The 27815-nt window shown below is 39.7% G+C and overlaps 1 protein-coding gene across 3 annotated transcripts in view; it reads right to left on the reverse strand.

The window, feature by feature from the left end:
• Positions 1–27552, reverse strand: part of YIPF6 (Yip1 domain family member 6) — a 49921-nt gene extending 22369 nt beyond the window's left edge. The window contains exons 1-5 of one of the 3 annotated variants that reach the window (XM_047092580.1): positions 27367–27552; positions 8511–8639; positions 7163–7241; positions 3508–3550; positions 452–577 (exon numbers count right to left, since the gene is read on the reverse strand). In XM_047092580.1, the coding sequence (XP_046948536.1) occupies positions 452–577; positions 3508–3550; positions 7163–7241; positions 8511–8639; positions 27367–27423 (434 nt within the window). In that variant the 5' untranslated portion in view covers positions 27424–27552. Of the gene's footprint in view, positions 1–451; positions 578–3507; positions 3551–7162; positions 7242–8510; positions 8640–27246; positions 27273–27332 lie in introns of those variants that run through there. The other 2 variants (XM_047092581.1, XM_047092582.1) reach the window with 2 other exon arrangements.
• Positions 27553–27815: the final 263 nt, after the last annotated feature.

A 27815-nucleotide genomic window follows, 5' to 3' on the forward strand; every position in this document is an offset into this window, starting at 1 on the left:
TACTCTCCCCCCATCTCTGTCTTCTCTCTGCAAGGAAAAACAGCTCCCTGCCCTCCGCGGGCTTCTCCCCCAGTTCACCTCTTTGTGCTGCATATCTGCTGAGTTCTCTGGTTCAGGTTGTACAGATTGTTGTGTTAATCCTCAAATCAGTTTTCTAGGTGTGCAAGATGGTTTAGTGTTGATCTGGCTGTATTTCAGGGATGAGAGATGCAAAAAAAACTTCCATGCTGTTCTGTCATCTTGGCCCCCTCCTAGAAATCCTCTGTTCAGCAGTTTTAAGAGACTTTTCTCTTTAGCCCTCATTTATATATATATATATATATATATATATATATATATATATATATTTTTTTTTTTTTTTTTTTTTTTTAAATACCTAACAGTCAGACTTCCTAAAAAATCTAAGAGACGCTACTTGCCAAGGGAAAAAATGCATTTTAATAATACTCACATGTTTCCTCCAAGAAGTTTTGAGTTGAGGGTGATGGTAACTGCACCAAACCAGACAATGACAAAGACTTCTGCAAACTGGGGCCCTCCATCCTTTTCACTATCTACAGAGCTTCTTTGAAGCATTCTGTGACAAGGAAATGGCATGAGAAATGCTTCATCTTTTATTTAGAGCAATAAAGTTAAGGCATGGGTTGTCCAACATTGAATCAGAGAGCTGTCTGAAACCTCACCTAGAGATCTGTAATATGTAGGCTGTATAAAAGGAAGATGTCAGAAATATTTAGCAAGGCTCCTTTATTTCAAATTCCAAATGCCTCAGGACTACAAGGGTTGCCTCATATGGCCTTAAGATGTTTACATGCATTACTGAAGACGGTTTTGGTTAAGCACAGGTTATAAACTGAAGGGCCAAATGTGGCTCACAGACATGAGGTTGTTGGTCTGTACATGGCTTAACATGGGTTTAAATCCAAGATGACATTATTTTAAAGTTGGGAGGTTTCACATAAAAACATGTATTTCTGGGGGCACCTGGGTGACTTGGTTGAGCATCCAATTTCGGCTCAGGTCATGATCTCGTGGTTCATGGGTTCAAGCCCTGCATTGGGCTCTGTGCTGACAGCACAGAGCCTGGAGCCTGTTTTAGAGTCTGTGTCTCCCTCTCTCTCTGCCCCTCTCCTGCTCACACTCTGTCTGTCTCTCTCTCTCAAAAAATAAACATTAAAGAAATATGTATTTCTGGATTTTCTTAAAAAACCAGAAGAATTTCTAACACATTGCTACACAGCAACAATTGGGAGCAGGTGACACAGCAGCAGCTCCCTTCACAAGGGGCTTCAGGTCACCAATTCCCAACGAATACATTTAGGTTACTTTTCTAGCCCTTAGACACATTTGGATTTGTAATCCTGGGGTTAAGTCTTTAGTTCTTACATTCAAAAATGGAAACGTTCTATAAACCTATTTAGCTGTGAATTTTTAAAAATAAAAACATACAGATTATTACTAAGAGACTTTGCTTTAAAATAGAGTAGTTGAACTGTCACTTAAATATCCTCTCTTTGTCTAAGAATTTTACAGACATAAACTGTTTTGAACTTTGGACAAGAACACTTGGATTCAGTGTCATTTTTTTCAGAAAAATAATAAATAACACCAAGCTCTTTTCATTACATAGTATAGACAAGTCACATAGTAAGTCTTGCCCTGCTATGCTGTTTGCCAGTACAGGCTTTTGTATTCTACAGTTGTACATAGTCCATTCTGAGTCCTGACAATCCGATGCAAGGAATGCTGGCATTCATCACTTGTCTGGAATCTCTATTGCTTCAGCATGGTATGACAGAAGAACATTAACTGGCCTCAAAGGAAGGAGATCCAGAAAGTGATCCTAGTTCTGTCACTAGATACATACACTAGAGTAATCATTTCATGTCTTGGGACTCCAGTTTTCCTCTCTGCAAATAAATTGGGTTAAACTACATAATCTCTAATGTTAACCTTTTAAAACTAAAAAAGTACATGCGCAGAGATTCTAATATAAACCTGTCCATCAAGGCACCAGGTTATTGCCCTTGATGTGGTTATTAAAGGGCTAAGAAAAAGCACTCTATGTTATTACCTAAATCACCACATGATCAATTTACATTAAAAAAATGGGTATGGGAGCCTGGGTGGTTCAGTCAGTTAAGCATCCAACTTGATTTCAGCTCAGGTCATGATTTCATAGTTGGTGAGATCAAGCCCCATGGAGCCTGCTTGAGATTCTCTCTCTCTCTCTCTCTCTCTCTCTCTCTCTCTCTGCGCCCCTTCCTCTCTCATGCTCTCTTTCACTTCCTCCCTCTCTCTCAAAATAAACTTTAAAGTAAAAAAGTGGGTAGAAAAGCCAGTAAGAAACTTGTTGAATTTAGAATCATAAAACATCAAGCCTGGAAAGGATCCTCAGCCATCTCCTTTTACAGATATGGAAGAGGAGACCCAGAGGGGTTAGGTGGGAAGAGAGGTATAATAATCATAGAGATAGAGAACAGGCAGTCAAGGAAACCTGAGGTTGAATCCCAGGTCTACCACTGACTGTGTGATCTTGGTTCAGTCCTCAATCTCTCTGAACCTAAGCTTGTTTGTCAAAAAAAGAAAATAATATTCTTGTTATGATGTTAAAATAAGAGAAGGTATTTAAAAGTTTTCTGTAGGGGCGCCTGGGTGGCTCAGTTGGTTAAGCGTCCGACTTCGGCTCAGGTCGTGATCTCATGGTCTGTGAGTTCAAGCCCCGCGTTGGGCTCTGTGCTGACAGCTCAGAGCCTGGAGCCTGCTTCTGATTCTGTGTCTCCCTCTCTCTCTGACCCTCCCCCCATTCATGTTCTGTCTCTCTCTGTCTCAAAAATAAATAAACTTAAAAAAAAATTTTTTTTTTAAAAGTTTTCTGTAAACTGGGAAAAATTATTATATACATTTTGGTTCTAAGTAGCCCAAAATCGCTTTGCTGATAGCACAGTCAGGATGAGAACCCAGAACTGAATCCTAATGCAGTACTTTTTTTCCTCGCTACCAATGGTTATATTCCCTTCTCCAATGGAACTTCGCTCTTCCTGTCCTCTCCCTTTATGTACTATGTGTATAGAAAGCCTAACACTTTGAAACATGATCTTGCTTTGAACTGTACCACTTCTACTCTAATTTATTCTCATTCGTATTATTGTTAAGATTTAAAAACAATATGTTTGCAAATAAACATTGCTTAAACCTACAGATATTTAATTCACTTAGTTTAATGATAGGGAGGTTCATGAGAGTAAACAAATATCTATTCAACAAAAATGGCTAAAGCAGGCTAAGAAATTGGTAAACAGGTGAGCATAATTTTCCCATCTCTAATTCCATCATTTTTTGAATTGATCTGGAAACCTACTTGACTTTTTAGATTTAAATCATAAGGAGCATAATGTGTCAAAGAAGCCCTAACTGAAATATTCAATATTCCCCTCAATTTTGAAACTCCACACAAAAAAGTATAGTCTATCTCAAATGACAAAGGATGGAAATGTAAGTACTTACAATGCAAGTGTCACACAAAGGATCAAAGGGCCCCATAAATCCCCTACAAGGCAAGCAAAAAACAGAAGATTGTTAGGAAACAACTATGTAGAATTTTCTATCTTTATTCCAATATCTGCCTCTCCCACTCTTGGAATTCAGACATCAAGGCTCTCCCTGCCCAAGCCTTCCAACCTCTTACCCCTCTACCTGCCCTCCCTGCTCCCTGATTCTGAATGCCCTTCTTCATATATCCTTTAAATTCTGTTTACTCCATATCCCACAAATCACCCTTCTTCCACCTACTAAGCCACATTCCAGCATGCTATAAAGACCAATGGGCCATGGGTCAAGAGACTTAGGTGCTCCACCCTCAGAAACACTAGAGTTAACTCATTCCACCAAACTGACACTATAGGAGACAGGGCAAATATAATCAGGATCACCTCAAGAATATGAAAATTGAAGCTGAGAAGTGACTTACCCAAGTTTATATAAATATTTATTAGGTATGGAGGTGGGACCACAACCTAGATCTTCTGATTCCTACTCCAAAGTTCTTTCCACTCTGCCACACTGCTTCCCTTTTATAATCATTAAATTGAACTAGTATTGAATCGCCGTTCTTATAAGTGAAAAAACAGCCCAATATTGGTAATTTTATAAAGTTAAACCTTAGCAAATAACATGAAAGCCTTTTGAAAGGTATAAATAGCTCTATCAACATCAGGTGTAAGCACAGTGGTTCTCAATTAATAGCTGTTAGGTAATTAATATGCCAACAGATGAGTAACATACAGCTTAAAGCAAAATTACCTTCCTCAACAAATATGAAAAAAGATACATATACCATTTCTAACTTTAACCTCCTATGTACATAACTTTAAATAAGTATGCATATGTACATACTTACGTTGGTTTTTTTTCATATTATATAAGTAATTTTGATATCACTGTGGCAAGTTAGGAAGATGTAAAAACAAATCATAATCCTACCACTCTGATTAAATATTGTTCTTGTTAAATTTTTGAACTTATCAATTGAAAAGTGAATTCAAGTTCAACTGACATTAATATGCTGGCTTTTAAAAAATACACTGAGGTTTTTTAATTAATAAAATTCTGTAACTGTATTTAAAAATCTTTATTTCAGTAGAATATATATATAGAATATATTATAAACACACATATATAGAATATATTATATATATATACATACATGTATATATATGTATATATATATAAACACAAAATTTACCATTTGAGTCACTTCTAAGTGTACAGGCTTTGAGTACAGTCATCATTGTACAACCTTCATATCACCCATCTCCAGAACTTTTTCATCTTCCCAAACTAAAACTCCAACCCATGAAATAATAACTCTCCACTTAGCCTCCAGCAATCATCATTTTACTTTGTTTCTAGAAATTCAACTATTCTAGGTACCTAATATAAGTGAAAAAATATAATATACGTCCTCTTGCAACTGGCTTATTTTACTCAGCAAAATGTCTTCATGGTTCATCCATGTCATAGCCTGTGTCAGAATTTCACTCCTTTTTAAAACTAAGTAATATTCCATTAATACATAGTATATGACATGGTGTGTACACCACAATTTGTTTATCTATCCATCCATTGATGCCATTTGAAATTGTTTTCACCTTTTGGCTATTGTGAATAATGCTGCTATGAACATGGGTGTACAAATATCTGTTTGAGTTCCTGCTTTCAATTTTTGGGTATATACTCAGAAGTGGAATTGCTGGATCATATAGTCATTCTATGCTTAGTTTTCTAAGGAGTCACCATGTCGTTTTGCACAGCAGCTGCACCATTTTACATTTCCACTAGCAATGCACGAGGGTTACAATTTCTCCATATTCTCACCAGTAGTTGTTATTTTCTGTTTCTTTGATAATGACCATCCTAATGGGTGCAAAGTCCTATTGCATTGTGTTTTTTTTTTTAAAGATTTTTAAGTCGTGAATTTTTTCCTTGCCACTTTGCCCAGGACTGTGCTAACACAGCAGGGCAGAAGTGCAAATCTGGGCCATGACTTACTCATCCTTTGTGCCAGCCCATCTGTGTATCCCAAGGTCTGAGAATGGACCTTAACATATGACACGGCTAATCATCATCATTAATCTGCAAAGTTAACACACTGGTTCTGCATTGTCACTGAAGCAACCTTGCTCTGAACTGAGCCACAGCAGCAGTTGAAAGGATATCTTCACATCTGGGATAACAGTGGTAGAATGGAAAGGGCACTGAACTTGAAAACTGGGTTCTAATTTTGCCTGTGTCATCCTGACACTCACCTTCGTGGAGACTCGTTTTCTTCACCTGTAAAACAGGAGCCATAACTTTTCATAAGGTTGTTGTAAGGATTAAAAAAGAGGTATGTGTGTGTAGGCAGAGGCAAGGCACTAGAATAATAGCTATCATTTATGGAGTGCCTAATAAATGTCAGATGCTGTGCAAGGTGGCTGGTATGCATGATCTCTAATCCTCACCAGCAGGTATGTTATTATCTCCACTTTAACAGGGGAAGAAAGTTGAGCCTCAGAAAAGTTAACTGTCTTATCCAAGATAACACAGGTAGGGATGGAACTGCTATTCAAACCCAGATCTGTCCATGCTCTTTCCATCACATACCAGCGGTAGCAAATCATGTCAGCTCCAACCCACAGTGTACTATGTTGAAAAAGATTCTGACGCTGCATCCAGTCTCCACAGAGTGACGGCATATATGCCACATATTTGACATCCCTACATTATAGCTGAAATGCCGCCAAAATAGAAGGTACACTCATGTATAACATCATTGTTACTATTCTCACACAACTGATTCAATTTTTCTAATAAAGGGTACTATGAAAATAACGCTAAAAGGTCTAACAATTTTAATAATAAATTCTAAATAAGAGCATAATGTACTGCAAGCACTGTTTTGATAGAACTCTTGAACAAAAAAAATGCAGTCATCAGACTAATAGTTCTGAAAATAGAAATGTCAATAAAGGTATTAATAATTTTGTTAATCCTTAATGGGTATTAGCTGTTATTCTAATTTAATATTTAAACATTTTGCCTTTCCTTTGGAGACTGTCAGCTCTTTGATTGAACAAAAGTCCTTATGTGTTTACAATTTCCAGAGATATTTTTTGCAGTGTCCACTATAGCAGTTGAGGATATACAAACTATATTTGTTGATGAAGATAATATATTAAGCAAAATCTTCCAGTCTCTGAAATTCCATTCTAATTTTTTTTATTTCTTCCCAAATTTTCATTTGTATATTCATTTATATATTTTTTCATCCAGTTTTCTTACCACAGAAATTTAGCCATATAGGGGCGCTTGGGTGGCTCAGTCAGTTGAGCATCCAACTTCAACTCAGGTCATGATCTCACACTCATGGGTTTGAGCCCCGTATTGGGCTCTGTGCTGACAGCTCAGAGCCTGGAACCTGCTTTGGATTCTGTAGCTCCCTCTCACTCTGCCCCTCCCCCACTTGCGCTCGCGCGTGCTCTCTCTCTCTCTCTCTCTCTCAAAATAAATAAACATAATAATAAAATTTTTTTTAATTACAAAAAAGAAATTTAGCCATATAAAGTACTTATGATAAGATAAAGCGAAAAACAGAAAATTCTCAAAAGCCTCATATACTTACAATCTCTCAAAAGAGTATTACTTTTTCTTGGATACAAAACATGCATGAATTTTTTCCCAACAGCTTTTAGATCACGCATCTGAAAGACATAAACAACTTGCTGCATTGTCATGACCAAAGTTGCCAAGTAGTTCCCTTACTTAATTTGCTAAGATTTATTTTAATTTCCTGGGAATCCTTCATGTGGAATTTTAGAACTACAATTCCAGTTTAACTCCTTCACAATACAAACAAACCAGAGAGGTAGGGCTTTTCTATTAACTTTTTTATTAACTCCTTAGGCCAACGTTTAACTCTTTACCATACCCACCAGTTCTATTTTGATTTTTAAAGCTCTGTAAAAGAGAACTATAACCATTCTGATACCTTAAAGAAATTAAAGTAATAATAGCACTACTAAAGTCTGCTCTGCAAAACATGGCATCTGACATTCAGTTCACAAGTGATGAAGTCCCAAGGGCCAATCAGCCTGCTCCCCAGCTACCACATTATTCACAATATAAAACAAATTAGTTTCCAACATTCCCAATTTAACTGGTAAATGAAGCCTAGAAGCCAGATTTTTAAGAATCAAGACATTTGAGGAAGAATATAGTAATACAAACATAACCTCTCAAAATATAGTTGAGATAATTCTGTCCTAATTTTTTCACCTAGAAATTTCTTCGTGTCGGGGCGCCTGGGTGGCTCAGTTGGTTAAGCGTCTGACTTCAGCTCAGGTCATGATTTCACAGTTCGTGAGTTCAAGCCCCACATCAGGCTCTGTGCTGACAGCACAAAACCTGGAGCCCACTGCGAGTTCCATGTCTCTCCCTCTCTCTCTGTTTCTCCCCTGCCCCTGCTCTCTCACTCACTCTATTTCTCTCTCTCTATCTCTCTCAAAAATAAATGAACATTAAAAAAAATTTCTTCGTGTTATTAACAGTGCTTTGTAAATACATTTTTAATGGCTGTTCGGTATTCCACCACATAGATGTAACATTATTTAATTGATATCCCCTCTGGTGTTCAATTTTTCCCTATTATAACGAATGCTGGGATGAACATTTTTGTACATTAATATTTTTCTGTATTTTAAAAACATATTTTTTAAAAAATTTCTGTATACTCTAGGTGGAGCAGAATTATCAGCTTAAAAATATTTTAACATCTGAAGATTCTTAATACTCATTATAGCCAAACTGCTTTCCAAAAAGGCTATACCAAATTATTCTCTAGAGTAAAATCTTAAAATTTCAATAAATTATATTGAAAGTCAGTGAACCAAACAAAAGAAATATTACAAAGTGCTATTAGTTATTTAGTCCCATGATACTGAACAGAAGTTCTTTCAACTAGTCTCACTTACAATAGTATTCTGAACAGATTCATTTAACGTGGAGCTGTCAAATTCCCGAATGTGAGATCTCATAGGAATGGTGATTTCTCCTTCCACAGGGATGTCTTGTGAGATGGATATATCAGAAAGGCCTGCAAACTGAGAAGAGTTGGGGAAAAAAATTAAAGCCTGTAATCAACTACAGCATTCCTCAAAGACATCATTTCCTAGTGAGTAGGGAGTATGTCTTTTTTTTTATTTTTTTATTCTTTCTTTAGTTTTGAGAGAGAGACAGTGAGACAGAGTGTGAGTGGGGGAGGAGCAGAGAGAGAGTGAGACATAGAATCCGAAGCGGGATCCAAGTTCTGAACTGTCAGCACAGAGCCCGACGCAGGGCTTGAATTCACAAACCACGATATCATGACCTGAGCCGAAGCTGGATGCTTAACCAAGGGAGTCACCCAGGTGCCCCAGGACTATGTCTTTAGCAAGGCATTAATTTATCAGACATTAAACAATGTGGTTAACTAAAATTCTCAAATGCTTATTTCTTTTAAAGGAGATAGCATTTGATGGAGAAAATATGAAGTAAATTTCACAGACACTTTCTTGCCCTTAAATATTTGGTTTCTTTCAAGCATGAAATCTTCACAGGACACACACAAGCTAGCAAGATTGCAAAGCTATTTAAAAAGACCTTTCAGCAATGACATCTTCACATAGGCACAATTCTGTAGCTCTTCTGCTCTTTGATAGGCTCTGGTGGCCTCTGCTGGCTAGAAAAAAGCATTATGTGAAGCCTAAAGCGAAACTGGGAAGAACAGAGAAATAGCAAAATAAATCTTAATCTATACTCTTTTTACCAGGTTATCTGGCAAACCAGATCAAATAACATTTCCAAAATGAATTATGAGACTAAAAGCTTTTAAACTCTTATGTTCATCTGCCAAATTTGATTACCGTAACTAAAACTCAGGAGTCTTCTAGTTCCTAAGAAAACAAATACGACGATCACTTCTCCCATGACTTTTGGCCCAATGGGCACAATATTTAGAGGGTAGCAGCTGCAGGTAAATGAAGTGTAAGACAGTATACTGAAATTCTAGGAAGAATAAAGTTGTTCAAAGAACTTCTGAAAAATAAATTCTCAAACACACTTTTTAATAAGAAACGAAAATTAGGGGTGCCTGGGTGGCTCAGTCGGTTGAGTGTCTGACTTCGGCTCCCGTCATGATTTCACAGTCTGCGAGTTTAAGCCCTGCATCGGGCTCTGTGCTGACAGCTCAGAGCCTGGAGCCTGCTTTGGATTCTGTGTCTCCCTCTCTCTCTGCCCCTCCCCCACTTGCTCTCTCCCTTTCAAAAATAAATACATAATTAAAAAATAAAAAAAAAGAAATGCAAATTAAAACTGCTTGTAATAAAAATGTTTACGTGTTAAGACTGGCAAAAATCCAACAGTTTGACAACATACTCTGCAGGTGAAACTGTGGGGAAAGAGTATTCACACGCTTCTGGTGGAAATGCAAAGTAGTACCACATTCTACTGAAGATGAATCTGGCCATACCTAGCAAATTTATATATGGATCATCCACTGAAAGCAATGCCACTTTTAGGAGTCTAAAGATAGAGTAGCAAAAATACTACTCCATTGTTCCAAAAGGAACATATACACAAAGCTGTTTATTATAACGTTACTTGTAAAAGCAAAAACCTGAGAATAACCTAAACATCCATCAACATAGAACTAGCTGAACAAAGTATGATGTATTCACATAATGGAGCACTGTGCATCTGTAAGAACGAATGGGAGTATCTCTAAAGAACTATTTATGGAGTATTGAATAAAAAAGCAATGTGGAGAAAAGTTTTTATAATATGCTGCCATTCATTTAAGAAAGTAGAGGCTATAAAGGCGCTCAATGCACACACACGCACACACACTCACATGTGAATGTTACTTTTAAATGTAAGAAATGTATAAGAAATAAATCATGCAGTATAATTTAAGTCATACATAATGTAAGAAATAAGTCATATGATTTTTTTTAAAAGAGGCTTCCATTAAGGAAAGGAGAGAATAAGGTAGAGGAGATAGAGAAGCTAGGCTTCTGCAAATACAAGTAGTTCTATATATACGACTTGAAGTCATATAAATAGTTCACATAATCATGAAACAAAATTAAAATTTAGAAGTCCGGGGCACCTGGGTAGCTCAGTCTGTTAAGCGTCTGACTTTGGCTCACAGATCGTGAGTTCGAACCCTGTGTTGGGCTCTGTGCTGACAGCTCAGAACCTGGAGCCTGCTTCGGATTCTGTGTCTCCCTCACTCTCTGCCCCTCCCCTGCTTGCACTTTGTCTCTCTGTCTCCGTCTCTCTCAAAAATAAATAAACGTTTAAAATTTTTTTTAAAAATTTAAAAGAAGTCCTTAAAACTGAAAGAAAAATGAAACAAATGAATCTACTGTACGTTGAATTAAATGCACAACTACACAGAGAGCCAACTATTTCAAGTGACTTTAGAACACTGAATTTGACTTGTGAGTAGGATACAGAAAGCTAGAAAGAATACCCCTACCACTAGAACAATGAGGAAAAGTTAAACTACAAAATCATAACTTTTCTTAAACCCATCAGACAGTTGAGGTTGTAGGGCAACCAAGTAGCCTGAATAAAATCTAAGGAAGAAGAGAAGCTTCAAGGAAAAGATGGGACATGAGCACTACATTGCACAGTGCAGCAAAATATAAGACAATGACACTAGATATCACATAGATGCTTAAGAATTCAGCGAAAACTTAAAAGGAATTGCCAAAGGCCAAGCGTGGACTAGTATGTGAGTACAGGGCCCCTGGATGCATCAGACACGAGGGGAATTCACACCCACTTGTGGGCTCTACACCAGAGACTTCCACTGGGTCTTGGTGCTAGGGAAGGGAGCAGCTGCCAATTCTGAGAAAAGCAAAGAGCCCCTGCTCAGGCCCTTCTCCCCTACAGAACAGGAGCCTTAGAGATACTAAGAGAACCCTGCTGTCTCCAGGGCACAGGTGAAGGCCTACTGTGTATGGTGAAAGGGAAAGACAAATGTCTCTACTTCTGGGAGAGGGATAGGAAAACATCCTGAAGCCAGACCACTACAGTGTCCTTCAGCTGGGGGAGAAACAGGGACACATGAACTACCTAAGGCTGAGGCTGGACCAAGATAGCAAATAATCCCTTCTCCCAGGCTAGCAAGTGTGGAGTCAAAACCAATAGCAGTCTACTGCTAGGGGAGGGGCTAGAGGTTAGAGAAAGACCTACTACTTTATGCAAGGGCAAAGGGAAAATGCACAGATCTGAGCATAGAACAGGGACATTAAGAAAAACACCAGGACGATCTAGCACCCACCCTAAGCACAATGTAATGGAAGAGGAATTTGAAGCTGGTGACAGATTGAAGGTTCCCATTGCAAGGATAAAATCCAAACACCGTTCAACTCCTGACTAGACTGACTTAATCCCCACAGTAAAAACTTGGAAGAAAAGATGCACTACTTCCAGGCCGTCTCTACTGTTCTATACACGATGGCCAGCATTCAATAAAAAATATTACACCCCCCACAATGAAGAAACAACCCACTATGACAAGACAGACTCTGAGATGACCTAGATGTTATAATTATCAGAAAAAAAATTAAGAGGACTATGATTAATATGTTAAATGCTCTAGTAGAAAAGGTATATGCACAAATAAATGATGGTGAATTTCTGCAAAGAGATGGAAACTGTTAGATTCAAATGGTAATGCCAGAAATAAATGAACATAGTAATAGATGAAGAATGCCTTTGACAACTTTATCCATAGACTCGACACAGCCAAAGAAAATCAGTAATAGGTCAGTGAAAATTATCCAGACTAAAACAAAAACAGAAGATTTAAAAAAAACACATGAATCATTGTTGTACACCCTAAACTCATACAGTGTTACTATGTCAATTATATCTCAATAAGACTGGAAAAAGCAAACAAAACCCAAAACAGAATAAGCATCCAAGAGCTGTGGGTCAATAGTAACGGTCTAATATGTATATAATTGGAATCCTAGAACAAGAGAGAAAAAATGTGCCTGAAGAAATATTTGAAAAGATAATGGGTGAACATTTTCCAAAAATAATAAAAGACATCAACTGATAGATCCAAGCCCAGAGAACCCCACTCAAGATAAATACTTAAAGACAAAACAAAACCCAAAATCTACAAACCTAAACACATTCAAACTACTAAAAACAAAACAAAACAAAAAATCCTGAAGCCAGCCAGAGACAAAAAGACATTGCATTCAGTGGAAAAATTTCAGTAACAGACATCTCACCCAAAACTACACAAGCCACAAAAAAAATGGAGACACCGTTAAAATGCTGAAAAAACTGTCAACCCAGAAAACCCAGCAAAAAGAGCTATCAAAAATGAAGGCAAAATAAAGACTTTTTTCAGATAAGCAAAAGTTGCACAAGAAATGTTAAAAAAAGATCTTCAGGAATATGGTATATATGTACAATGGAATACTATTCAGCCATCAAAATGAATGAAATCTTGCCACTTGCAATGATGTGGATGGAGCTACAGTGTATTATGCTAAGCAAAATAAGTCAGTCAGAGAAAGACAAATACCATATTATTTCACTCATATGTGGAACTTAAGAAACAACACAAATGAGCAAAGGGAAAAAGAGAGAGAGAGAGGCAAACCATGAGAGACTCTTAAAAGTAGAGAACAAACTGAGGGTTAATGGAGGGAGGTGGGTGGGAGATGGGCTAGGTGGGTGATGGGTATTAAGGAGGGTACTTGTTGGGGTGCCTGGGTAGCTCAGCTGGTTGGGCGCCCGACTTCAACTCAGGTCATGATCTCACAGCTCGTGAGTTCAAGCCCTGCATCAGGCTCTGTGCTGACAGCTCAGAGCCTGGAGCCTGCTTCGGATTCCATGTCTCCCTCTCTCTATGCCCCTCCCTTGCTTGTGCGGTCTCCCTGTCTCTCTCAAAAGTAAATAAACATTAATTTTTTTTTCTTTCTAAAAAGGAGGGCACTTGTTGTGATGAGCACTGGGTATTATGTAAGCAATGAATCACTGAATTCTACTCCTGAAAAAAAAAGAAAGATCTTCAGGAATATATCAGAAGGAAACTTGGATTTACACAGGAAATGAAGATCTGCAGAAGTGGTTAAAATGAAGATAAATATAAATAATATTTTTTTTATTTTTAATTATTCAAAAAGATGATTGCTTAAAGCAGGGGTCCCCAAACTTTTTCTATAAAGGGCCCCAGAAGTAAATATTTTAGACTTTGAGAATCATGTAGATTCTGTTACAACTACTCAACTCTGCTGTTACAGCATGAAAGCAGTCCGAGATGATACATAAACAATTAAGTGTGGCTATATTCCAATAAAACCTTATTAATAAAATAGGTATTGGGCCAAATTAAAATTTTTAATGTTTATTTATTTTTGGGGAGAGAGAGAGAGAGAGAGAGAGAGAGAGAGAGAGATTGTGAGTGGGGGAGGAGCAGAGAGAGAGAGAGGGAGACAGAATCCGAAGCAGACTCTAGGCTCTGAGCTGTCAGCACAGAGCCCGACGCAGGGCTCGAACTCACGGACCATGAGATCATGACCTGAGCTGAAGCTGGACACTCAAGCGACTCAGCCACCCAGGTGCCTCTAGGCCAGATTTTAAATTCTAAAAATACGACATTTAGGAGATAATTGGAAATTTGAATACTGACAGGATATTTGATATTAGAAGTTTACTAATTTTTTAGATGTACCAATGATATTATAGTTATGTTCTTTAAAAACAAAATCCTGAGGGGTAGGGAGGGAAGATGGTGGCACAGGAGGACGCTGGGCTCACCGCGCGTCCTGCTGATCACTTAGATTCCACCTACACCTGCCTAAATAACCCAGAAAACAGCCAGAGGATTAGCAGAACGGAGTCGCCAGACCCAAGCGCAGACGAGAGGCCCACGGAAGAGGGTAGGAAGGGCGGTGAGGCGGTGCGCGCTCCACGGACTGGCGGGAGGGAGCCGGGGCGGAGGGGCGGCCCGCCGGCCAAGCAGAGTCCCTGAGTCTGGCTTGCAAAAGCGGAGGGGCCTGACGGACTGTGTTCCCACAGCCAGAGCGACTTAGCGTCTGGGAGGTCATAAGTTAACAGCTCTGCTCGGAAAGCGGGAAGGCTGGAGGACAAAGGGAGGGAGAGCTGCGGAGCCCCCCGGTCGACAGAGCTCAGTTTGGTGGGGAACAAAGGCGCTCGCCAGCACCATCTCCCCTGCCCATCCCCCAGCCAAAATCCCAAAGGGAACCGGTTCCGGCCAGGGAAATTGCTCCCTCCGCGCAAACACCCAACTCTGTGCTTCTGCGGAGCCAAACCTCTGGCAGCGGATCTGACTCCCTCCGGCTGCCACAGGGCCCCTCCTGAAGTGGATCACCTAAGGAGAAGCGAGCTAAGCCTGCCCCCCTGCCGCCTTGCACCTTGCCTACCCACCCCAGCTAATACGCCAGATCCCCAGCATCACAAGCCTGGCAGTGTGCAAGTAGCCCAGACAGGCCACACGACCCCACAGTGAATCCCGCCCCTAGGAGAGGGGAAGAGAAGGCACACACCAGTCTGACTGTGGCCCCAGCAGTGGGCTGGGGGCAGACATCAGGTCTGACTGCGGCCCCGCCCACCAACTCCAGTTATACACCACAGCACAGGGGAAGTGCCCTGCAGGCCCTCACCACACCAGGGACTATCCAAAATGACCAAGCGGAAGAATTCCCCTCAGAAGAATCTCCAGGAAATAACAACAGCTAATGAGCTGATCAAAAAGGATTTAAATAATATAACAGAAAGTGAATTTAGAATAATAGTCATAAAATTAATCGCTGGGCTTGAAAACAGTATAGAGGACAGCAGAGAATCTGTTGCTACAGAGATCAAGGGACTAAGGAACAGTCACGAGGAGCTGAAAAACGCTTTAAATGAAATGCAAAACAAAATGGAAACCACCACGGCTCGGATGGAAGAGGCAGAGGAGAGAATAGGTGAACTAGAAGATAAAGTTATGGAAAAAGAGGAAGCTGAGAAAAAGAGAGATAAAAAAATCCAGGAGTATGAAGGGAAAATTAGAGAACTAAGTGATACACTAAAAAGAAATAATATACGCATAATTGGTATCCCAGAGGAGGAAGAGAGAGGGAAAGGTGCTGAAGGGGTACTTGAAGAAATAATAGCTGAGAACTTCCCTGAACTGGGGAAGGAAAAAGGCATTGAAATCCAAGAGGCACAGAGAACTCCCTTCAGACGTAACTTGAATCGATCTTCTGCACGACATTTCATAGTGAAACTGGCAAAATACAAGGATAAAGAGAAAATTCTGAAAGCAGCAAGGGGTAAACGTGCCCTCACATATAAAGGGAGACCTATAAGACTCGTGACTGATCTCTCTTTTGAAACTTGGCAGGCCAGAAAGAATTGGCACGAGATTTTCAGTGTGCTAGACAGAAAAAATATGCAGCCGAGAATCCTTTATCCAGCAAGTCTGTCATTTAGAATAGAAGGAGAGATAATGGTCTTCCCAAACAAACAAAAACTGAAGGAATTTGTCACCACTAAACCAGCCCTACAAGAGATCCTAAGGGGGACCCTGTGAGTCAAAGTACCAGAGACATCACTACAAGCATAAAACATACAGACATCACAATGACTCTAAACCCGTATCTTTCTATAATAACACTGAATGTAAATGGATTAAATGCACCAACCAAAACACATAGGGTATCAGAATGGATAAAAAAACAAGACCATTTTTGTTGCTGTCTACAAGAGACTCATTTTAGACCTGAGGACACCTTTAGATTCAGAGTGAGGGGATGGCGAACTATTTATCATGCTACTGGAAGCCAAAAGAAAGCTGGAGTAGCCATACTTATATCAGACAAACTAGACTTTAAATTAAAGGCTATAACAAGAGATGAAGAAGAACATTATATAATACTTACAGGGTCTATCCATCAGGAAGAGCTAACAATTATAAATGTCTATGCGCCGAATACAGGAGCCCCCAAATATATAAAACAATTACTCATAAACATAAGCAACCTTATTGATAAGAATGTGGTAATTGCAGGGGACTTTAACACCCCACTTACAGAAATGGATAGATCATCTAGACACACGGTCAATAAAGAAACAAGGGCCCTGATTGAGACATTGGATCAGATGGACTTGACACATCTATTTAGAACTCTGCATCCCAAAGCAACAGAATATACTTTTTTCTCGAGTGCACATGAAACATTCTCCAAGATAGATCATATACTGGGTCACAAAACAGCCCTTCATAAGTTTACAAGAATTGAAATTATACCATGCATACTTTCAGACCACAATGCTATGAAGCTTGAAATCAACCACAGGAAAAAGTCTGGAAAACCTCCAAAAGATTGGGGGTTAAAGAACACCCTACTAACGAATGAGTGGGTCAACCAGGCAATTAGAGAAGAAATTAAAAAATATATGGAAACAAACGAAAGTGAAAATACAACAATCCAAACGCTTTGGGACGCAGCGAAGGCAGTCCTGAGAGGAAAATACATTGCAATCCAGGCCTATCTCAAGAAACAAGAAAAATCCCAAATACAAAATCTAACAGCACACCTAAAGGAAATAGAAGCAGAACAGCAAAGGCAGCCTAAACCCAGCAGAAGAAGAGAAATAATAAAGATCGGAGCAGAAATACACAATATAGAATCTAAAAAAACTGTAGAGCAGATCAACGAAACCAAGAGTTGGTTTTTTGAAAAAATAAACAACATTGACAAACCGCTAGCCAGGCTTCTCAAAAAGAAAAGGGAGATGACCCAAATAGATAAAATCATGAATGAAAATGGAATTATTACAACCAATCCCTCAGAGATACAAACAATTATCAGGGAATACTATGAAAAATTATATGCCAACAAATTGGACAACCTGGAAGAAATGGACAAATTCCTGAACACCCACACTCTTCCAAAACTCAATCAGGAGGAAAGAGAAAGCTTGAACAGACCCATAACCAGCGAAGAAATTGAATCGGTTATCAAAAATCTCCCAACAAATAAGAGTCCAGGACCAGATGGCTTCCCAGGGGAGTTCTACCAGACGTTTAAAGCAGAGATAATACCTATCCTTCTCAAGCTATTCCAAAAAATAGAAAGGGAAGGAAAACTTCCAGACTCATTCTATGAAGCCAGTATTACTTTGATTCCTAAACCAGACAGAGACCCAGTAAAAAAAGAGAACTACAGGCCAATATCCCTGATGAATATGGATGCCAAAATTCTCAATAAGATACTAGCAAATCGAATTCAACAGCATATAAAAAGAATGATTCACCATGATCAAGTGGGATTCATTCCTGGGATGCAGGGCTGGTTCAACATTCGCAAATCAATCAAAGTGATACATCACATTAACAAAAAAAAAGAGAAGAACCATATGATCCTGTCAATCGATGCAGAAAAGGCCTTTGACAAAATCCAGCACCCTTTCTTAATAAAAACGCTTGAGAAAGTCGGGACAGAAGGAACATACTTAAAGATCATAAAAGTCATTTATGAAAAGCCCACAGCTAACATCATCCTCAACGGGGAAAAACTGAGAGCTTTTTCCCTGAGATCAGGAACACGACAGGGATGCCCACTCTCACCGCTGTTGTTTAACATAGTGCTGGAAGTTCTAGCATCAGCAATCAGACAACAAAAGGAAATCAAAGGCATCAAAATTGGCAAAGATGAAGTCAAGCTTTCGCTTTTTGCAGATGACATGATATTATACATGGAAAATCCGATAGACTCCACCAAAAGTCTGCTAGAACTGATACATGAATTCAGCAAAGTTGCAGGATACAAAATCCATGTACAGAAATCAGTTGCATTCTTATACACTACCAATGAAGCAACAGAAAGACAAATAAAGAAACTGATCCCATTCACAATTGCACCAAGAAGCATAAAATACCTAGGAATAAATCTAACCAAAGATGTAAAGGATCTGTATGCTGAAAACTATAGAAAGCTTATGAAGGTAATTGAAGAAGATTTAAAGAAATGGAAAGACATTCCCTGCTCATGGATTGGAAAAATAAATATTGTCAAAATGTCAATACTACCCAAAGCTATCTACACGTTCAATGCAATCCCAATCAAAATTGCACCAGCGTTCTTCTCAAAACTAGAACAAGCAATCCTAAAATTCATATGGAATCACAAAAGGCCCTGAATAGCCAAAGGAATTTTGAAGAAGAAGACCAAAGCAGGAGGCATCACAATCCCAGACTTTAGCCTCTACTCCAAAGCTGTCATCATCAAGACAGCATGGTATTGGCACAAAAACAGACACACAGACCAATGGAATAGAATAGAAACCCCAGAACTAGACCCACAAACGTATGGCCAACTCATCTTTGACAAAGCAGGAAAGAACATCCAATGGAAAAACAACAGCCTCTTTAACAAATGGTGCTGGGAGAACTGGACAGCAACATGCAGAAGGTTGAAACTAGACCACTTTCTCACACCATTTACAAAAATAAACTCAAAATGGATAAAGGACCTAAATGTGAGACAGGAAACCATCAAAACCTTAGAGGAGAAAGCAGGAAAAGACCTCTCTGACCTTAGCCGTAGCAATCTCTTACTCGACATATCCCCAAAGGCAAGGGAATTAAAAGCAAAAGTGAATTACTGGGACCTTATGAAGATAAAAAGCTTCTGCACAGCAAAGGAAACAACCAACAAAACTAAAAGGCAACCAACGGAATGGGAAAAGATATTTGCAAATGACATATCGGACAAAGGGCTAGTATCTAAAATCTATAAAGAGCTCACCAAACTCCACACCCGAAAAACATATAACCCAGTGAAGAAATGGGCAGAAAACATGAATAGACACTTCTCTAAAGAAGACATCCAGATGGCCAACAGGCACATGAAAAGATGTTCAGCGTCGCTCCTTATCAGGGAAATACAAATCAAAACCACACTCAGATATCACCTCACGCCAGTCAGAGTGGCCAAAATGAACAAATCAGGAGACTATAGATGCTGGAGAGGATGTGGAGAAACGGGAACCCTCTTGCACTGTTGCTGGGAATGCAAATTGGTGCAGCCGCTCTGGAAAGCAGTGTGGAGGTTCCTCAGAAAATTAAAAATAGACCTACCCTATGACCCAGCAATAGCACTGCTAGGAATTTACCCAAGGGATACAGGAGTACTGATGTATAGGGGCACTTGTACCCCAATGTTCATAGCAGCACTCTCAACAATAGCCAAATTATGGAAAGAGCCTAAATGTCCATCAACTGATGAATGGATAAAGAAATTGTGGTTTATATACACAATGGAATACTACGTGGAATGAGAAAAAATGAAATATGGCCTTTTGTAGCAACGTGGATGGAACTGGAGAGTGTGATGCTAAGTGAAATAAGCCATACAGAAAAAGACAGATACCATATGGTTTCACTCTTATGTGGATCCTGAGAAACTTAACAGGAACCCATGGGGGAGGGGAAGGAAAAAAAAAAAAAGAGGTTAGAGTGGGAGAGAGCCAAAGCATAAGAGACTGTTAAAAACTGAGAACAAACTGAGGGTTGATGGGGGGTGGGAGGGAGGGGAGGGTGGGTGATGGGTATTGAGGAGGGCACCTTTTGGGATGAGCACTGGGTGTTGTATGGAAACCAATTTGTCAATAAATTTCATATATATAAAAAAAATAAATAAATAAAAACAAAATCCTTTTCTTTTAGAGACATGTATTAAATATTTACTAATGTAATGATGCCTGAGATTTGCTTCCAAATAGTATAGATAGGAAGTGGATAGATAGGCCATAAATTGATAAGTATTGAAGGTTGGGTACATGAAGGTATATTTTACTATTGTACTCTGGTATATTTTGAAACTTAATGAATAGTTAAAAAACAAACATTCCTAATTTTAGGGGCCACCTAAGTTTTTTTATTCTTGCCCCATCTCCAGCCAAATGAACCTGAATATAATCTTAGAGTTTACAGAAAATATGTGGATAGAGGAACATACTAAAAACACTATGAGGATATAATCAGCCAAATACAGAAAGTGGAGAATTCCACAGGACAAATGACTAAATTTAAACAAATAAATTGCATTAAAAACAGGAGAACATTTACATATTAAGAAAGACTTAAGAGACTTATTAACTGAATGCAATTTGCTGACCTTTGGGTCCTGATTCGGACAAACTGTAAAAACACATTTTTTTTTTGGAAAACTGTGAGATGACGAGCACAGATTAGATGATATTGAGGAATTATTAGTTTTGTTACTGTGATAACAAAGAAAACATCCTTACCTGTTAGAGAAACATACTTAAGTATTTACAGGTAAAGTCATATGTCTATAATTTGCTTTAAAACACTCAGAAAAGATCATGAAAGACAACAAAAGACCATTAAAGATCTAAGGGAACCAGGGAAAAATAGTAACTCAATGAAATGCGAGATTCTGGATAAGATCCTGGAACAAAAAAGGACATTAGTAGAAAACTGATAAAATTCAAATAAGATCTGTAACTTAGTTAATAGCATTATGCCAATGTTAATTTACTGGTTGTCATCACTTTACTATGGTTATATACAATGTTAACACTAGAGAAGGCATATAGGAAACTCTCTGTGTTTTCTATAGGTATAAAATTAGTTAAAAATAACAAGGTTAAAAATCATACTCCAACAAAAAAGGAACCCTCATGCACTGTTGGTGGGAATGCAAGCTGGTGCAGACACTGTGGACAACAATACACAGGTTCCTCAAAAAAATAAAAATAGTGATCCAGTAATTGCCATATGATCCAGTAATTCCACTACTGGGTATTTACCCAATGAAAATAAAACACTAATTTGAAAAGATATTTGTACCCCTGTGTTTATTGCAGCACTGTTTATAAGAGCCAAGACATGGAAGCAACCCAAATGTCCATCAACTGATGAATGGATAAAGAAGATGTGGTATATATGTACAATGGAATATTATTCAGCTATAAAAAAGAATGAGACCTTGTCATCTGCAACAACATGGGTTGATCTAGAGGGTAAGTAATGCTACTAAGTAAAATAAGTCAAAGAAAGACAAGTACCATATGATTTCACTCATATGTGGAATTTAGGAAACAAAAACAAATGAACAAAGAAAAAAAGAGACAAAAAAAACCCCAGACTCTTAAATATAGAGAACAAATCTGTGGTGGCCAGAGAGGAGGTTGGTTGAGGGGATGGGTGAAAAAGACAAAAGGGATTAAGAGTACACTTATAGTGATGAGCACTGAGATGTATATACAATGGTTGAATCATTATACTGTACACCTGAAACTATTATAACACTGTATGTTAATTATACTTGAACTTAAAAAATAAGTTTAAAAAAGATTAAATTGAAAAAATCATACTCCAGTAAAAAATGTGGTGGGGAATATGAAATAAGAATAGCAGAATTTGTTTAAGTACTTGGGGTTCATTATACCACTCTTTATTTTGTTTATATATATTTAAAGCTCCTGTAATAGAATTTTTAAATACATCACTTCTTTGTTTTTGGCATTCCCTCAAACTATTCTTCCTCTCCTCTTTCCTGATTAAATGGCTCTACACTCGCCCACTCCCTTAATCCTTTGTAATTTGGTACTGGCCTCCCCATAACTTTACTGACTCGGCTCATCATCAAGAAGTACAGGGATCCTTTTACCCTCTGAATACTCTTCAGCATTTAACATGTAAACCACCCCTTTCAAAGCTGTATTCTCTCACTACTATGACACTGACATTTCAAGGTCCAGGACAACTGTTTTGAGCTTTCTCACTGCCTGCAAGTGCTAGGGTAGGGTAAGGCAAGGCAGTACAGAAGGAATGAGCTTCAAAGCCAAATTGGGCTCTGCTCTCACTTGAAGACAAAGTGCCGTAAGAATTAAGTAACACCAGCATTGCACCTAACACATAGTTGGTCAATGCTCAACATACAGATTTGGAGAGTATGGGTTAAGAGTGCAGAGTGCAGACTGCTGAAGCCAGACAGCCTGGGTTCAAATCCCAGCTCTATGATTTACTACCTACGTGACACTGAGCAGGTTCCTTACTCTGCGCACCTCAGTAAAATTGAGATAACAGTATCATCACTCAGGGTTGTTGTGAGGAAGAAACGTATTACTATGTGTATAGCACTTAGTAGTAGGCTCACAGCAGGGGCTAGATAAATGTTAGCTCTATTTCAAGATTCCCAGGGAGTCTATTGTAGTTCTGTCACTATTGGATAATAAAGAATTTGGCCAGGTTTTGTCTCCCATTCCTCTAAACCCTGGGAATTTCCCAAATGAGAGTGGTATTTTTGTTATTCATGGTGTGCCATAACAGTTTAGCTAACAAATAAGTCATGGTAGGCCCCTAGACAGTTTTTGCTAATGAGATGGCTCAGCATGGAGGTTAACCATTCCAGAAAGACCAAACACAAGATTAGAGGGCTGAAGCTTTGAGTCGTGTGATATAAACCTGGCTTCTGAGGAGGGGAGGAGTCAATGACCCAGTCAATCATGCCTACATAAAGAAACACCAATAAAAACTCTGGATACATGAGTGCACTTCCCTGATTGGCAATATTCTGCATATTGTCACACACTGATATCTCGGGGGGTTAACAGGGTCCTGATTCCACAGGGAGAAGACAAGGAAGCTTTGTGTTAGGGACCCTCCCAGACTTCACCCTACACATCTCTCCCTTTCACTGGTTTGGATTGCATCCTTTTGCTATAATGAAACTGTAATTTTAAGTATAGTGCTGTCCTGAATTTTGTGAATCATTCTAGTTAAGTATGGAGTTTGAGGGGGAACACAGGAACCCCTCTGTAGCCAGTAGGTCAGAATTAAGAGTGGTCCTGGGAACAGCCAAACCTGTGGCTGGTGTCTGAAATAAGGGCAGCCTTGTAGAAGACTGTGTCCTTAACCTGTGGCCTAACTCCAGGTAATTGATTTTGGAAGTCACTACAGTCATTAAAGGCCATGTGATTCCCACCCTATTCCCCATCCCAACATTTCCTCAATATCTCTTCTCAGGAGAATGAGTGACATTGTTCAGTGAGCTGAGCCAGGATCTGTGGCCTTCCAGCCTCACATAAGACAGACAGGACTTCCAGGCCCTCAGCTAGTGGACCTTGCTCTCTGACTAGCCTCTCAGTGGGGATAGAAGGTGAGTTTGGATCCCATGTCCCTTCTTCTTGTGCAGGTGGGTTCATGCACATATGTGCACATGTGTGCACAGAAACCCACATGCACTTCACTGCCTGGCTTGGGCCAACGAGGGGAGCGGGTAGAGGCAAGGCCAAAAACAAACAGTAAAACCAGGGACTGCAGCCTTAAGAAAGCAGCTGGGACCAGACGAATTATACTATTGACCAAAACCCTGGAGCAAAGAGTCAACGAGTAGAGGAGCATCAAGCAGAAACCAGCTCAGTCAAACAGGCTTGGCTTCAAGAAGTAGGGAGGGTGGCTAGTGGCATGGTCTCCAACCAGCCCCTTTACCTGGGACCAACATGCTTCCAGACCTCAGGCTAAAGCCATTATTATAACTCTTTTTCCTGTTCCCCAAACAGACAAGCAATAGATAGGCATTACCAAAGACTGTCTTTCCAACTCTATGCAAATGACTCCGAAATAAACATCTCTAGGGGCGCCTGGGTGGCTCAGTCTGTTAAGACAGTCTGTTAAGTCTGACTTCGGTTCAGGTGATGATCTCATTGTTCCTGAGTTCGAGCCCCACGTTGGGCTCTGTGCTGACAGCTCAGAGCCTGGAGCCTGCTACGCTTCAGATTCTGTGTCTCCCTCTCTCTCTCTCTGCCCCTCTCCGGCTCGCTCTCTCTCTGTCTCTCTCTCTCTCTCTCTCTCAAAAATAAACATTAAAAAAATTTAATAAATAAACAAACAAACATCTCTAATCCTGACATCTTCTGACCCCTGAAATTCAGGGTTTAGACAAACTGCCTGCTGGGTATCTACTGCATGGCTTGCCAATATCTCAAACTGAACCTGTCTGAAAGTGAATTAATCAACTTTTAGGGTCCTCATCCTCCTCTTACAAATATCTGTTCAGGGTATCACTATCCCACCATTTGTCTACAGCCTTGTTTTTCAACATGTGGTACTGGGACTCACAGCAGCATCAGCACCTGGAAGCATGTTAGAAATGCAGAATCTCAGGTCTCATCTCAGACCTACCAAATCAAAATCTGCAATCTAAAAAAATTCCCCAGATGGTTGCTATGCACATTAAAGTTTGAAAAACACTGATGTAAGACACATTCTCCCTAGCACTACAAACCCTTAAGGATCCTGCCTCTCTAAGCTTCATGACCCCACCACTGCTACAGTCCAGGTAGCAATAACCTGTTCTTAGAACTACTGGTTTCACTGGTCTAGATTCCAGACATTCTTCATGGTAACCCTTCTATTATTTTGTCAAAGTCATGATTTTAAGCCCTTCCCTTCTTAAAACTTTCCACTGGCACCTCATTGCCTATTACACCTACAAGCTCAGTAGTCAATAAGAATAAATAACACTTATTGCATGATTATTACATGCCAGGCACACTACCAAGTGTTTTACATGCGTTAACTCATTGAATCCACCTAACAACCCTATGAGTGTATTATTGCTGTATCTTCATTGTACAGATGGGGAAACTGAGGCATGGGGAGATTAAATGACAGAGCTTAAAATCAAATCTAGGCAATTTGACCCCAGCACACAAATTCCTAACCACTGTTCATACTGCCTCCCTAATTCAGTAGCCTTATTTTTTAAGGCTTACCTCCTAATACTTCCCTGTGCTTTAGCCAAAATGATCTGTTATCCTATAAACACATTAACAATTCCCAACTTCTGTACATTTGCCCATGAGAGGTTGTGCAGTATTAATGGAAATAATCTGGGCTTTAGACGCAGACCCAGCTTCAAATTTCAGGCCTGGCCACTAACTGGTTCTAAGACCCTAGGGAAATCGTCAAACTTCTCTGAGTCTCATCTCCTCATCTGCAAGTAAAACAGTTTAAAAACCAACTAACTGAAATGGTTGCTGTGAAGTAGAAAGTGTGTGGAGGATGTCTAATACAATCCTGGCATATAGCAGGTTCTCAATCACTGATAGCTCTTATGGTAATCTGAAATTTCAAATCCTACCCATCCTTTGAGGCCCTCTCGAATATAACTTCTACTATGTAGCTTGCTTTGTCATCCCAACTAGACATGATAGCATCTTCCTTTAAATTTTGTTAATATTTTATATGTAACTCTCTCTGATTTACTATCTTATCTTAGCATCGTACATTTGTCTTACTAGGCTGTAAGTACCAAAAAGGGCAGGCCATCTGTATTTCCTAAAGCAGATAGCATAGTGCACTGCACATTGTGGGACTTAAATAAGCATTACTGAATAGAAGTGGATCAGACATTGAGCAATGAATGACCAGAACCACTAAATTTAATTGTGGAGAACTTCATAAGAGAGGTGGAACAGCAACTACAAAAACAGCTAAACACCTGTAAACTATGTCATACCAGGCACTGTGTGTATATTAGCTCATTAGTACTCTCATTAGTTCTGTGATGAGTTACTATCCTCATTTTCCAAATGAGGAAACTGGTGTTGAGAGTGATTTCCTCAAGGTCACAATTGTTCCATGAGAACTTGGACCTACCCAACTCTCTTTCATTGCTGTATCCCCAGTGCCTAAAGGAGTGCCTGGGACACAGTAAATGTTCAAGAAATATTTGTTGAATGAATGAAGAGATGAACAAATAGTGCTAGTAAACAGTAGTAAGTAACTTATCAGTAAGTAATAAGTAAGTAGTAAGTAAGTAAGCAGGACTAGAACCAATTTCACCTGACTCCCAGTTCAGTCCTCTGCTATGTTAAGTTGCCAATTTAAAACAGAGGAAAGGGATGTACCATTAAACAACTGCTATAGAACTAAACACTGTTTGGAAGAGGGATCTTGGGGCAGAATGCTGAATTAATTACAATCCTTAGTTCATGACGCTGATTGTGTTCTGCACTTCACATAAATCATATCATTTCATCTTCCTAAAAGCTCTCTAAGGCATGTATTTATATATCCATTTTACAGATGAAGAAAACATTCTCCATGAAATAATTTGCCCAAACTCTCATAGGAGGCAGAGTGGGGTGATTCCAGTCCAGGTAAGTTTAACTCCAAAACCTCTGCTCTTAAATACCTGTCCAGGCTTTGGGCTTGTACTTGCAATAGAAATCATATCCCCTGTAACAACAGGAGCAAGACAGCATCATGAAGAGAATTACAAGGAGCTGCAACAGTGAGGGCAGGGATGAAACCAAAACTACTGGGGTCACTGAACAAATCAATAATCAAGTTATAACGTTCTATGGGAAGTAATATCATTAATCCAAGAATGCTACTCCAACAAGAACAGGTTCTTGATAACATGAAGGGCAGCAGAAACATCTAAATTCTTAACATACTTAAGAAATCACCTAAAGCTTGGCATTTAACACAATGTACGGGATGAGGACTTTCCCTCAGAGTATGGGAAAGCAAAGTGAATCGGAGTTTCCCAAGAAGGCGTTGAAGGAACGAGGAGAGCAGGGGGAAAGCGGTGAGCCCAAAGAGCAGGTTCAGTGTTGGGGCTGGTTCTGGCATAGGATACATACAGGACAGGCCTACCGGGAGAAAGGAGTTCCGGCCTTCTCAGGCCAGGAGCCCGTCACCCGACTTCCATAAGGGCGCTCTGCCTCACCCTCAGTCCCTTTCGTCGCAGAACCCAAGCTCACCAGGGGCCTGGGCGACGTTGTCCCCGGCTCTCCCGAAGACTCTGCCGCTTTCGCCATCTTGGCCCTCCTTCTCCCGGGTCGCTCCCACAGGCCTTTGCGGAACCTAAGACGTGGAGGCCGCGGCTCATCAGCGCGTCAACGCACTGCTGTCGCGTCACCGTACTGCTGTCGCGTCACCGTAAAGCGTCTGGCAACTGCAGGCGGCGCCTGCCCTTTGCTCTCCCTGTCCTCCAGCTGTTGGCGAGAGGTCTGAGTTGCCGCGCCTCGCCTCGCTTCTTTGAGGCCACTCCCTCTTTAATACTCAACGCCGATCTTCAGATCGCTTCACTGCTGCCTGTGTGTGTGTGTGTGTGTGTGTGTGTTTTAATCCACCGCACCCACGCACCCGTTTCTTGCTCTTGTTGCCGGTTTCCGGAGCCAGCACTTCACGGAAAAAGCCTGCGCCTCCC

The sequence above is a fragment of the Lynx rufus genome, unplaced genomic scaffold (genome assembly GCF_022079265.1).
Source record: "Lynx rufus isolate CCGP_SWC_20201006 ecotype Redwood Valley unplaced genomic scaffold, mLynRuf1.p SCAF_30, whole genome shotgun sequence".
Lineage (NCBI taxonomy): Eukaryota > Metazoa > Chordata > Mammalia > Carnivora > Felidae > Lynx > Lynx rufus.